Here is a 13,621-nt window from a genome sequence, read left to right on the forward strand (position 1 = left end):
AACTTGTTTCTCGCAACAAAGGCAAGTTGTTGTTTTGGTTGAGCATGGTATTACGCCACTGCATTTGTCAGTGTCAATTTACGCCAGGCTTTAAATAGGATACTCTGCAACGAGTTTGTTTGCTGGTAGTCTGTAATCCTTTCAGGCTAGCTAACATTAACGAGAGGCTGCATTGCTGTGGCTGGCGTTCTTTTGATCATGCACAACCCTAGTCAGGAAATGGGTGAGGAGCATGAGTCATGATTACATTACCCTAATGCGACTGCCTACTAGAAGTTTGCTTTTTGCCGCCAATACTCTTTCCCTTGACGTTACTTCTAAAAACAACATGTGCGTTTTGGAGCACTTTGAAATATTGACCTTTAAACACAGAAATTTATGTTCTCGTACAGTCTCAAGGCAAAACTCTGAGCAGGAGCCCCTGCAGAGTGCAGAGAGAACAAGAACGTGTTCAAAATGCTTTTCCAGAAAGCTGCAAAGGACAGGACTTGACTTGCAGTACATTAGGTCTGCTCGGGTTCAGTGGATACAGCATCTTTCCCTGAGCCGTTTAATTATTCTGTCATGCTGCCTGCACATGCAAGCTTGAGGTCCAGGCTTCTCTCTGTGCAGATGCTGTCATCCCGTACACCGTTTGGCTTAAGCTGTGCCATACATCTGTACTTATCTTTTGAAATATGGCTGCAGGAATGGGAAGATAGGTGTTGAGTAGTGGCTGAGGTAAAACCCTGAGTGTCGAGAAGGTAGCTTTACTGGGACCTGAGACTGAAGTATTTTAGCTTAATTAAATGCCTGGGGTTTAGTGATTGAAAGAAATATCAGCTGTTAATCAGTAAACTAGTTTTAGTACTGAACTGCCACTGTGTCACTCTGAATATTGTGTCAGTATACCTCTGTAGTGCTTCCAAACATGAAAAAAGCAAGTGCTGAGTATATTTGTTTCTCTCAAATCAGACTGTTCAGCTCTGCCAGGTTTTAAGAGCAGTATGTGAAGTACGGCTGTTGGCACAGAGAGCAAATGCACTCCAATAGTATTTGATATATTCCAGGAGAAAAAAAGCCTGATCGATACAGTATAAGCAACCCAAGTTGACAGAACTGAGAGCCTGTCAAAAAGAGATGGCAGGAGGAAGTGGGGAGCACCGAACTGCCGTGCAGCGTGATGCAGCCCTGTCAGCTGGGGCAAGCCGCAGGTGTCACTGACAAGCTGCAGAGCAGAGCTGGATTATTACACGTCTTTCAGCTGGAACTTACTCTGCCAGACTCTTACCTCTGCTGAAATGGTACCTTCAAGTAGAGGAGCTGTATTGTTACGAGCATAGCTTAAACTCATAGTGAAGATGTAATTTTTCATGTTTTTCCTTTTGTTTCATATAAGAATGGTAAAACAAAAACGCTTACTTCAGTTGTGTTAACAATCTACTTCAAATCGCATGTGGATAATCAATTTTTAAAAGTCCTATTTACGCTGTGATTTCTCCCCCAGCCCTTAAAGAGGGCATGAGGTGGACCAAAAAAAAGAAATTCGGTGATTAAAGATCACAAAAGATTTTTGTAATTAATTCACTGACAAATTTCCTTCCTTCCATCTACTCCAGCCCCAAGCTCTTTGATCTCATCTTGATGACCATGCAGGTCTCTGGAGGAGGCCTAAGAAGTGCAGCAGAGCATCCTTCTCTAAGCGATAAAACAAATAAGGCCTGTGAAATTTATATTTTTCTGTAGCTCTGTACCTCTACCTCATCATTAGCCTTTGCATATAGAGGGTTCTCTGGCCTTCAGGTTTAGTTGAAACTAGTTTATCAGCCATTTCAAGATGGTAAATACTTATTTCATGAGAAACACTTTGAGAATTGAATAATAGCAGAACTGGTGATTATGATATGCCTATGTCACTTACGTGTTTCAAGGAGATGATAAAAAATATTTGTCTTGGAGATGAAGGGTATTTGAGAATTGGAGGAGGGGTGGGTTAAGGGTTGGAGTTCGAGTGGGATCTTGCAAGATGCTTTTATTTTAGGTTGTTTTTTGTCAGGAGCTGCTAGTTAAGGAAATAGTAAAATAGGGACTTTTTTAAAAATAGTGATAATAAACTCTTGATTATTGCTGGAAAAAAACTTCATTTTGAGATGATACCAACCTTGGGAACCCTAAGCCAGAAGCTAGTGAAGCTAGCAAGCCATTTTTGCATCAGAAGTGAATAAAATCTGTATGCAATTCCATGGAAATTTTATCTTGCAGAAGAGTTAAGAATTGCCAATCCCTTCTGCCAGAACTCTGAGCTGCTTAAATAACTTGCTGCAGCTGAAAGTAGCAGTCCCACTCCTAGCCATGTGACCTTAAACCCTTTTCCTAGTTAGTTTTCACCCAGTTTAGTGTGCTGAACTGGCTTAGGAGGGGGTCAAGTGAGTGCGCACAGAAGAGGGGGAAGGGGAGAATGCCTTTCTGACAGCAACAGTTATATTGGGCTTGAACTCTCTCTGGAAGCGTTACCAGCGGTCATGCTGCAGCTGTTTGTAAGCCCTTGCTGTAAACTGAGTCAGCGGGGAGATCTGCTGCCATGACCAGTTCGCGGTGTGGCTTGCAGGTCTGCCTGCTGCTGAGAGTACGAGGAACCACAGCGCAGAACTGGGAACAACAGCGAGGAGTGGGGAATCGAGGGGGAACTTCTTAACCCAGCTCTGAGAGAAGAGCTTGGCTGGGGAACTACACCCTGTGTGTTAAAAGCGAAAGCTATCTGTGTAACCTGCTTAAAATTAGAAAGGGTGTGGATTCATAATCCTTAAACTGATACTGACGCTGGCTGACATCAGAAGGGGCAGTCCTGCCGGCCTCAGTCCACCTTCCCTAATAATTCTCCTGCGTGGCAATGCCAGCACTTACCTGAGCATGTCTCAAGCTGCATCAGGGAGCTGATCTGGCTCAAGACTAACCCTTCCTTCTCCCTTTGCAGGTGAGGTTTTAGCTAGAGCAGTTACCCAATCTTTATAACCAGCATCTCGACTTGGGTTGTAGGGGTGGGTTGCTTTTTTGCTTTTTTATCTGTGTTTTTTGTTTGTTTGTTTTTTATCCCATTTCACCATGGGGTTTTGTAGTTCTAAGAGAACTGATGGACAAGTTCTTAAGCTTCTTCATCTTGTGGTGTATGAGTTGGTCATTCCCAGCTGTTTGCTCATCTAGTGGTAGGAGGAAATGAGCCAGTGCTTCAGTGCACAATCTGGCTGATTTAGCACAACCTCACCTTCACAGGCTGTGCGAGTTAAGGTGCTAGACTTTGTACTGATGTGTACCTGTGTCTAAACCTGCGTGGTCTTGCACTTGCCCAGTTTTTGAAAGCTAATGATGAAACCAAACTATATGGTATTAAATCTGTGTATATGATTGTACCAGCCAGCAAAGCCAAGGAGACGATAGAGAGAGACCTGTTTCAGTCTGTGGAGCTGAACAACAGAATACAGTGAGCTCGTTAAATGCCTGTCTCTGGTGAAGAAAACACAAAAGGCTTTTATTGTTCTAGAAAAGATGCAAATGTTTCCAAGTTAAAAGAAGGCTGTGGCTAAAGCTTGTTGAACGGTAAAAAACAATTGCTTAGTGAAAAAAACTGGGTATTATTTAAAACATTCAAATGAGTGGTCAAAAGCACAACTGCAAAAACAGACTGTATAAGGTATTTGATTTCATATTGCCTCACAGCCAAATTTTTAAAACATTACTCCTCTGTAGCGTCAACGAAACGCATTAAACGCATTGAGAATCTCAGAGTAAATGTCAGAAGGACGTTGGCATCAAAGAGGAATGTATTTCTATTGAAATTATGCAAAGATCTTTTTATACAGCACTGGGCTTTATAGTGTTTCCATGAGCAGCCTGCAAATAAGTGTAAAATTGTTGTGGTACAAATTTGCAGGTGATGGAGGTGGAGGAAGTATAGTGATGAGCAAGATGCTTGAGCACACTCAAATAAAATGTTTTCTCTTTCTGAAGCATGGCCTTGCATTTTATCCTAAAGCACATAAATCCAGCTTATTTGCTGGAGAACAATAGCTTGGAAAGTCGTAGGATTTTTTTCTAAAGAGTAGAGCCATGCTGGACAAATCATGTAATATGAACATTGCCATTGGCTGTGCTGTAGAATTTGTTGATTAGATAAGTATATGCATAACAAATTGCTAGTTCTGCTAATATAGATTATTCTGCTTGGAGAACTGGTTTTTGTTATACTAGCATGAGCTCTTAAAGGGTTGGTGATAAAACGCTACATCAAACAGCCTGTAAATACAGAAAAAACTATCGTAAGATGGTGAGGATAAAAGCAGAAATACGATCTTGTTTATAAACAAGGAGCAATGATGGGAAGGAAGAAATGATTTTTATCTTAGTGTATGCTGTTAGGGAGAGCGATATCAGAATGTTGTCACTAATTCTGATCTGATCTGAAAAGGATGTTGGAAGATTGGAGAGGGTTCAAAGGAGATCGAGTGCAATACTTCAAGGCTTAAAATTACTCCCCCACCATCACCACATGAGGAATTCCCCCTGCTCACTTCGATCAAAAAAAACTACTGAGAAATGACTTGGTTAATATTCAAGTACCTTAACAGGGATGAAGGTTACTGGTTGATAAAGGGCCTTTGTAATCTCAGACTGATACACAACAAAATATTAACTGGAGACTGGGGCCAGTTGCTTAAATTAGAGAACAGCCCCAAACTAGGTGACTTCAGCAGCCCCTTCTAGCTGTGCTGGTACAGCTGTTTGTTTTCGCACTTCAGTGTACGCTTCGGTTATTTCAAGCCAGGTTGGCTTTGTTTACTTCTTTTTTTTTACAAGATGAAATAAAAACTCTCAAACGTGAAATACCTCGCTCATTTAGGTATAATGGTTTAAAGTTTAAAGGTGCTTCCTGCTTAATATGATTTACTCTGGCTTGATCCATTTGAATGGATATTATACAGGGAACAGTTGCAAGATTTAAGGCAGTCAACAACTGAAAATAATGGGTTCTTTTCATTCATAAAGATGGGCAGTGGGGGGGACGACACTGAAGAAGAGGAAGATACCTGGAGGAAAAGACATTGTATTCAATCTGCCCCATCGGTGTTTACATTACATGACAATCCATACTTCTTCAGGTGGGCTGCTCATTGCGAGTGTGTTATTTATTCTTACAATTTACATGGGGAAAAGCGTTTATAGAAAGGGAGATGAAAATGTGTACTCATATGATTTTCTTCCCTTTGAAAGGGGAAGTAAGAGGGAACTATGGCTGATAATAAATTCCACTGCTTTTTTATATTTATTTTTACAGCTGAAGTTTTCCAAGCCTTCCTTGTCATTCATTAGTAGATCTGTATTATGGAACATACTCCTATTTCCTCACCCACCCCGCCCTCTTCAGTTACCCCTGAGGAGACATTTGTTTCAAAAATTCAAACTACTTCAAGTAGTAGTAATTTGGATTATTGAACCACTACTTATCTGCAAAGACATACCAGGTGGAACTCTAGGACTATCTTTGAGTATCTTCCATCTATGTTGCAACACAGTGTTTTCATGAATGATTTGAATATATGCTTATTATATCTGTAGGTGATGCTAAACCCACATACTGAAGAGGCCAAGATTAAAATTCAAAATGATCCTGATGGTTTAAAGTGTTTGCAATTAATAAAATGCAGTGCAGTGAGTACGAAGGCTTTGCTGCAGTGCCAGTAGTCATGAACGAGATGTAGAATAACTGGCTAGGCAACAGCTCTTCACTACAGGAGCTAGGTCTTTAGTGGACCACAAACTAAACATAAGCCAACAGCACTGTGATTTTCTTTCAGCGAAAGAAAAATGCAGCCACTCTGTTAAGAGAGAAATTGAAATTGCAGCTTGAATATTGTGTCTACTTTTGGGCACACTGAAAGTGCTGCCCTTCCAAGAAAAGAAGAGCATTAAAAGGAGGTTGAGGGAAAGCTATCTGAGCTGCAGAAAACATGACCTGTGTTGGAAGATTGAAATATTTGTGGTGTGTAGCCTGTAGAAAACAAGGCTGAAAGGAGTTGCAGAACATAAAAGAATGAACTGTATTTAGGGCACAAATTAGAGCAGGGAAGACTGTAGGTGCGTTTTCCCTGAGGACTTGCCTGTGTAGAGTAAATTAATGTGGGCAGCCTGCACTTGTAGGGATTTTTAAGAGGACGGTGGACAAACATCTTCTGGGACTAGCAGAAGGCCATCTCGGCCTTTGCAGGAGGATGGAGAAATGAATGAACTGCACAGGGGGATCCCCTCTTGACCTGTGTGTCTACAGGTCTGGGCAGAACTGTTGTGCTTTTCCCTTCAGTTTCTAAAAAGTGTATGTGCAGATGAGATAAAATAGGTTAGATTTGATCTTGGAAACTAGGGTGAGTACAGTTTGAGAAGATTAGTTGTACTGAAGGGTGATTAGCCTCATTGTTTTTATAGAGTAATTAAATCTGTAGCTTTAATCAGAAAGGCGCAAATTCTTTGAAGGAGGGAGAAACAAAGGGGTGATGACTTTTAATCCAATCAGGGAGGATGGCTTTAATACAGATGAATTCAAAGGCTGGGCCTTTAATAAACAAGGTAGACTTAGATGAACAATCTGTAGGGGAAGTGTTACCACCACCTGATTTGGTTAAAGCTACTCAGAAAGTGGTGGCTGTATAAGCAGAGGCTCGCTGGTGGCCTGGTCTGGAAGTAGATGGACTTGTGGCCTCACCTGGAGAGGCTGCCAGTTGGCACAGACGCCCAAGTCTGTAGGAACGTGAGAGGTAAGGTTCCCTTGTGCACCATCTGTTGCTTTTCTTGTATCTGAAGACTTAGTTATACTGGGAGTTGGTTTTACTCACATTCAGGAATTGTGACTGCATGAGGTCAAGCCTCTGTTTAAAAAAACGTGGTTTACACTGATGTCATTTCAGGCATATTGGAAGTATCAGCATTGCCAGGAGGTCTCAACAGTTTGTGCTGGCGATGGCTACTGATAGCTAAAATCGAAAATGAACCCCTAAAGCCTGATTGGCTTATGCTTGCAGATATTGTGTTGGGTAGAAAAGTTTCACCAGTTTATTGCATAGTGTCTCTCTGTCTTTTGCTGTGTTACTGGCTTCTTATATGGATATGTAAATAATAAACAGATTGTCTTTTCTCATAGTGACTTGCTCTACGAGATAATATCGCCGCTTTTGCATGATATGCTGGAAATGGGTTCCTGTAAAGTCTGAATGTTTTTAACCAGTGATGTATAAGGCAGAATACTTGCAAAGGATTGTCCTGTAGAAAGCCTGTAGTCTTCCAAGAGTACACACTTGCTTCTGGTCTTGCTCTGTGGAAACAGGATTTTTTTTCTATCATTTCTTTGCCTGGGACACTGCTTAAGGATCCTGGGATCTGTGCACAAATAAAATTTTGTTCCTTGACCTTTATTTGTCCCTGGCTTTGTAAGCTTAGCTGTTGAGATACTTGCTGATAGTCTGTGGAATAAACTGAGGCATCCATTGAAAACTTTGAGCTGTGTGGAAGGTGGTGATTGCAGAGTGGACAGAAGGTTCATGAGGCAGACTGAGAAGTGCCCCTGAAAACATTAGCCTTTGTTACCAAGCAAAACACTTATATGAGAGTGTGAAGCGATAGGAATGAAGAATAGCATGAGCTGCAGCCAGACTAAAACTAATTTTCACTGGGCTGGAGTTTCTGTCTTAGCTCATGCTCAGACCTTGTTTTCTTCCCTAAACTGGAAGAAAAATCCTCTCACATTATTCTCTTAAGTGAAGGTCTTCTGCTGTAGGCTGTCAGTCAGGGACTGTAGCTTTTTGGTTATTCATCTGGTTTTCTGGTGACTTCTCATTCAGCTTTTAAGTTTGGCTAAGCAGTCATTTAGTTTCTGAAATTAATTTAGTCAAAAATAAGCTCTTCTAAAACAGCTAGATCAGAAGAAGGTGCAACTTTACTGTGTAGCCTGATATCGAGATTGGAGCATGTTCTGGCCTTTCTCTGAACCAGCGTGTACAGGTGATTTCATTAAACCTTGTTGAATGCAGGGAGTGTGTGAGGTTCTTGTGAAAATTTGTGGGCTGATTTTTTTTTTTTTTTTTTAGTTTTTCAGGAGTTGGGTTGGAAGCTTGGTCTTTTTAAGCCTTTCTTCGTTTGCCAAAGTCTAATTTTAAACTTTTTTTTTAACCAAAGACTACTTTTTTTAAAAACACATGTTAAATACTGATATAGGTTCTTCCTTATTTAACTATAAAGGAAATATGAGTGACAACAGTATTTTAAGCTGTTTCCAAATTGACGATGTATTTCAGCTGTTCAGAGAGGCTTAAAATCTGTACCGCTTTGGGCAGTAGCTGACAAAGAGGATAGGTATGCAGAAAGGAAGTACAGTTGCTCTGAAGCCTACGTTATGCTGTATGGTGAAAGACCCTCTGTTGAGAAGGGAGCCCTTACCTTCTATTTACCAATTGTAATCTTGGGTTTTTCAGTAGGGTGGCTAGTGAAATTTGCAGCAAGGGTAGCCTTTGCTTTTAGCAGACCAAATGATGCTTGCAGTAAGCGTAAGATTTTGAATGTTCTCCTCTTCATATGCAAAACCTTTTTGGCACTGCCCAAACAAGTGCAGGGGCTGCAGTATAGAGAGGGATTATAATTATAATTCCTGGCACAGGAGTCTCTTGCAGCATCCTCTGAAGCAGTGTGGTTTTACACTGCCCCTTACTGGGACTCTCTCATAGTGCGAGAACTAAAAGCTACTGGATGCCCAAGAGTTTGCTCTATTTCAGGGGTTTGGGTTGTGAGGTTTTTTTGTTTTGTTTTGGGGTTCTGTTGCATTTTTTTCCCCAAGGTATGAGTTAAATAACATATAGTACTCTTCTGTGTATCAAAATGCATTATTTATAATAGTTGCTTTACAGTTAATTTTAATAATTCTTGATGTTTCATTGTGTTCTTAGAGTTTGTTTGAAAACTCCTTGTGGAGTTTGGTGATAATGGTCTTTGATACAGATCCAAACTGGTGGAAGCTTGGAATGACCTAGGAATTGGTCTTTCATTTTTAAACTAGGGATTATTAGGCTTGATTTTCGACCACAGGAGCACCACGTTCCATGTATTAAAACTACATTCCATGGATTAAAAAAAATCTGAAAGAATGGGGGATTAGGACTAGAGGCAATTCTCTGTTATTCCTGGGGAGTGAGACAGCTGAGTTCTCTGGCTAAACATAAAGCAACCTCACCATTCAGTTTTGTTTGCCAAGAATACAGTTGTCGAGTTGAGGATGTTGTGTTTAGCTAAATGGGTAGCAAGTTTAGAATGATAATTGGGGTGGGGGGAGGCACAAAACAATGCAGTGATAGTAGTAGTAGTAGTTTTCATCTGAAAGGTAACAGAGTTGTCTAATCAGTTCTATTCCCACAATGTGTGGCACAAGCAGAGATCTTCATTGTAGTGTTGTAAGATACAAAAGGGAGTTAAGTCAATGAACTTTTGATACGTAATGGGAATCTCCTAGCATTCTGTAGATCCTAATGAGTTACCATTTTGCTGTGTAGAAGGAAGCTGCATAGAAATGCAAGCAACTGTAGTTTCAAAATTGAGCTTAAAAGTACAGAATGCCTTCTTAATTTATAGAACATTGAGCTTATTTTATGTGACAGTTGTACTTTTGTGGGGAGTGACTTTCAGCAATATCTGAAGTGCAGTAGGTATCTTGTGGGAATCAAAAAACAAAATGCTAACCTGGCTAGATTCCCAGCTCCCCTTGTGACACACAGTTAAGTACCCCACTGAAGAAACTAATTATTCAGGTTAAAGGATTTGTGAAAATGCTTGAATACTTCTTGGCAATCTGGCTGTATAGACAGTACAAAGCTTTACAACTGATGATTCTTGCTGAGCTTAATTTGATCAAGGAATACCTCTACAGGGGCATGCATAAAAGGAAGCCAAAGTACAGACAGCTTTCCTTGGTGTACTGCACACAGCCATTTTTCTGTGCAAAAACCACCAGCTCAGTTACAGAGGGAGCATGGAAAAGGACAATGTGAGGGATTTGGGACTGAGTACTCTGGTGTGAACAATTCAGGAATGACCTGTGATGCTCTGCTCCATGGACTGAATAGGGGAAGTTACAAAGATGGCCAGGATAAAAATGCTTTTATTCTGAGATTGCTCAGGAAACAGGAACTGGTACATTAAGAATGAAACACATCATTAAGGCATTAATAGAGAGTATTTTTCCATAACTTGTTGACTCACTAGCCTGTTAGCCTTTGTGGGCTGCTTATCAAACTTTTCAGAGACCACATTCTACGAGAGAGACTTAGTTTTAAAATGTTGTTTCATTTGGGTGCACAGAGCAACTCCAAGTCACCATGGCCTCATGGCTTACATAGTTCATGAGCTACTAATTGCTATGAAGAATTCCTGTAGTTCAAACACTGTAGTCACAAGAAATAGTCTCTCCCAAAACACCTACATTTGGGTATTTCGAAGTAGAGACCTGGCCCAATACTTTCTTCAGATGCCTGAAGTTGTCCTTTTAAGTGGGCGCATCGATCAGAAATGTTATTTTTGACAGTGTCTTCCAGGACTAAATGAGAATACAGGAAGTTCTCAAATCCAAGGTGGTCTTCTCCATTTCAAAAAAGATTGCCTGAATGATTTAGTAGGTCTTCCTGGATCTACCAAAATCTTAATGTTGTTGAATGGTATAGTTTTATTTCTGCATATGCTCTTGAAGAAAAACATTCTGATTGCCAGAATAAGGAGAAAGATTCAGATAGTGATGTTTATCGAATGAACTGTGCTCAGCAACCGTGTCTAAGAAACTCTGACTTCAAAACAAGCTATGAAGTCAGAGAAAGGTTAGCTAGCCTTTGTTAATCTAAGCCCTTTTATCCTGCTTAATGAAGGGAAGCAACATCATAAAGCTAATCTGTGGGCTGGAACTGTCAGTACCATTACTAATTTTATTATTTTTTTTGTAAAAACAGGGCTGAATGAACCATAAAAAATTAATAACCTGATTTTGTATCCCATGCAGGTTTTCTCAAGTTCTGGAAGTAGCAGGACGTTTGGTTGCTAACTGACCTGGAACTTATGCTCCACCTTGGAAAGATCTGCAGTGGGAGCCGTTCACCTTCACATACCCTGTAGTTTTTTGCCTCAGAAGAAAAGGACTTGGTGTGTGAGAGTGGCACAAGGTGACAATGTAACATAGGTGATGCTGAAGGTCTCCTGAGAAGAACTGACTCTGTAAGAGGCTTCTCCTTCATCCTGCTCTCCCCCGCCTTTTTTTTTTTTTTTTTGATAACTCCCCCTTTCAGTATCTACAAGCAAGATGCCAGCCAAGACACCCATCTACTTGAAAGCCGCTAACAACAAGAAAGGGAAGAAATTCAAACTAAGGGATATCTTGTCTCCAGATATGATCAGTCCGCCACTTGGAGATTTTCGTCACACCATACACATTGGAAAAGAGGGACAACATGATGTTTTTGGAGACATCTCCTTTTTGCAGGGCAACTATGAGCTATTGCCTGGAAATGAAGGAGAAACTAGAGGTAGCCAATCTGATGGCCACAGTGAATTCTTAAGGGCAAACAGCACTTCTGAATCCATGTTTACAGAAACTCCATCACCAGTGCTCAAAAATGCTATTTCCCTTCCTGCCATTGGGGGTTCTCAAGCTCTTACGTTGCCCTTACTGTCACCAGTGACATTTAATTCAAAACAAGAATCCATCAAGTCATCAAGAAATCCTAGGCTTAGCTGTGAGCCAGTAATTGAAGAAAAGTTGCAGGAGAAAAGTAAACAGATGGAAGATGGAGAATCATACAAAGATGACTTATGGGAGCAAAATGGTTCTTCATCACATTTTTCTAATGGTAGAGACAGTCACTCATCCAGCTTTTCTGAACGATGCACTGATTGGCAAACAGTTGATTTATTTGATGACAGTCAACTTTCGTGTGAACTAACCAAGACAAAGTCAGAAGAATCCCTTTCAGATCTTGCAGGCTCTCTTCTCTCATTACAGCTTGACTTGGGACCTTCACTTTTGGATGAGGTCCTCAATGTAATGGACAAGAATAAATCTTAGAACTGGTACTCCTTGCTTTCTTGTAAGTGATTCACTTAAACAAAACCAACAACAAAAAAAACCACCATTCAAGAGTAGAGACGCTTAAAAATCAGCTGTATTTGCAGTTGTTTGACGGGTTTTCTAAAAATATTCATAAAGTACTATTTTTTTACCTATTGTTTTTCATGATTTTTATTACACTAAATTCTCGTATCAGGAAGGTAAATTTTAATAACAATTTTCAGCAAACATAAAATGTTTTTAAGTACCAGTATAATGATCAGAAACTTAAGAAACGGAGTTTGAGGATGATACTGATTGTGACATTTGGTTAGTTCACTTCTACAGGCTTCTGAATATATGAGACTCTGTAAGTGTCAGAAAGGAGATTGGTATTATTCACTGTTACAGACTATTACAACACCATGTTACGTGTAGGCCTCTTTCTAGAACCTTGTGTGGGGGGGTCTTGATTGTTGTGTTTTTTTTTTCCCTAGTACCACTTCTGTTATACCTTCACAGTAACTATTTCTGCAGTCTTATACTACCGCTCTATATTCAGATGTGAACAATTTGAAGGCTTTTTTCAGCTTGAACACCTGGTCCAGAGTCTTGGCTGTTTTAAATGAGTATGCACAAATTTACACAAGTTGAGGCTTTGGGCCTGATATTGTATATGAAATGATATGTTGTAAACAGGTGACACATGCAAGATATTATGGTTAAATTATTTTAAAAGTTGAAATATATTTTTTGTGTGTATCTTGGCTTTTTACTGCAGAGCCTACACATACAGTATCTCATCAAAATAGTTGCTTGACATTATTGGTGCTCTTCTGAAAATTGTATATTTGTGTGTTTGAAAAGAAATATGTATTGATATTCCTTGCTTTTTTTCTTCATTTATTGCCACACATGCTTAAACTTGCAACTGATTATTTTAACTTTTCAAGAAGGCACTGGTTATTCACAACGCTTGTGATGTGTGCTGCAACAGCCGATGTTTTGGGAAATGTGGATCCTTTAATACAGTACATGGATTGCATAGATATCTTGTGCAATACAATAAAAAAATTAAATCGCTATGTCTTTGTTATTCAGTACATAGCCTCACCAAAATACAAAGTTTTGTTTTCTGCTATAACAAACAGACTGCAGTAGAGTTGCAAAAATATGGGATCAAGGGGCAGATCAGATTGAGATACTATCTCGATGAATTTGACGTCTGCAATCCAGTATACTTCCTGGGGTTGTAAGGGCAAACTCCATGCAGGTTGGACCTTCTGGGATATACGTTGATTTTTTTGTTAAGTAACAGGAAAGCAAAGAGCAATACTTTGGCACAGTGAAGTTAATGGCATAGTTCCTGCAGCTTTCAGTAAAGCCTTTAGGTAAAAATCCTGATGCAGTTTGTAAAGCAGTCTTGGGTCAAAAACCACATTGCATCTCTATCTTCCGATCAGAGCACATAAGTCATGGAAGATTTAGTATATATTATCTTCTTCATCAAAATTTCTAGGGAGTCAA

General features: G+C 40.0%; 1 protein-coding gene across 5 annotated transcripts in view; it reads left to right on the plus strand.

Annotated features, from left to right (window-relative positions):
• CDC42EP3 (CDC42 effector protein 3) overlaps positions 1–13,177 on the plus strand; it is a 34,247-nt gene extending 21,070 nt beyond the window's left edge. For all 5 annotated transcript variants that reach the window (XM_040551574.1, XM_040551571.1, XM_040551572.1 and 2 more), the window contains exon 2: positions 11,054–13,177. In XM_040551574.1, the coding sequence (XP_040407508.1) occupies positions 11,351–12,112 (762 nt within the window). In that variant the 5' untranslated portion in view covers positions 11,054–11,350 and the 3' untranslated portion in view covers positions 12,113–13,177. The remainder of the gene's footprint in view (positions 1–11,053) is intronic.
• The last annotated feature ends 444 nt before the right edge of the window (positions 13,178–13,621 follow it).

This window comes from Cygnus olor, chromosome 3 (assembly GCF_009769625.2).
Source record: "Cygnus olor isolate bCygOlo1 chromosome 3, bCygOlo1.pri.v2, whole genome shotgun sequence".
In the NCBI taxonomy this organism is placed as follows: Eukaryota; Metazoa; Chordata; class Aves; order Anseriformes; family Anatidae; genus Cygnus; species Cygnus olor.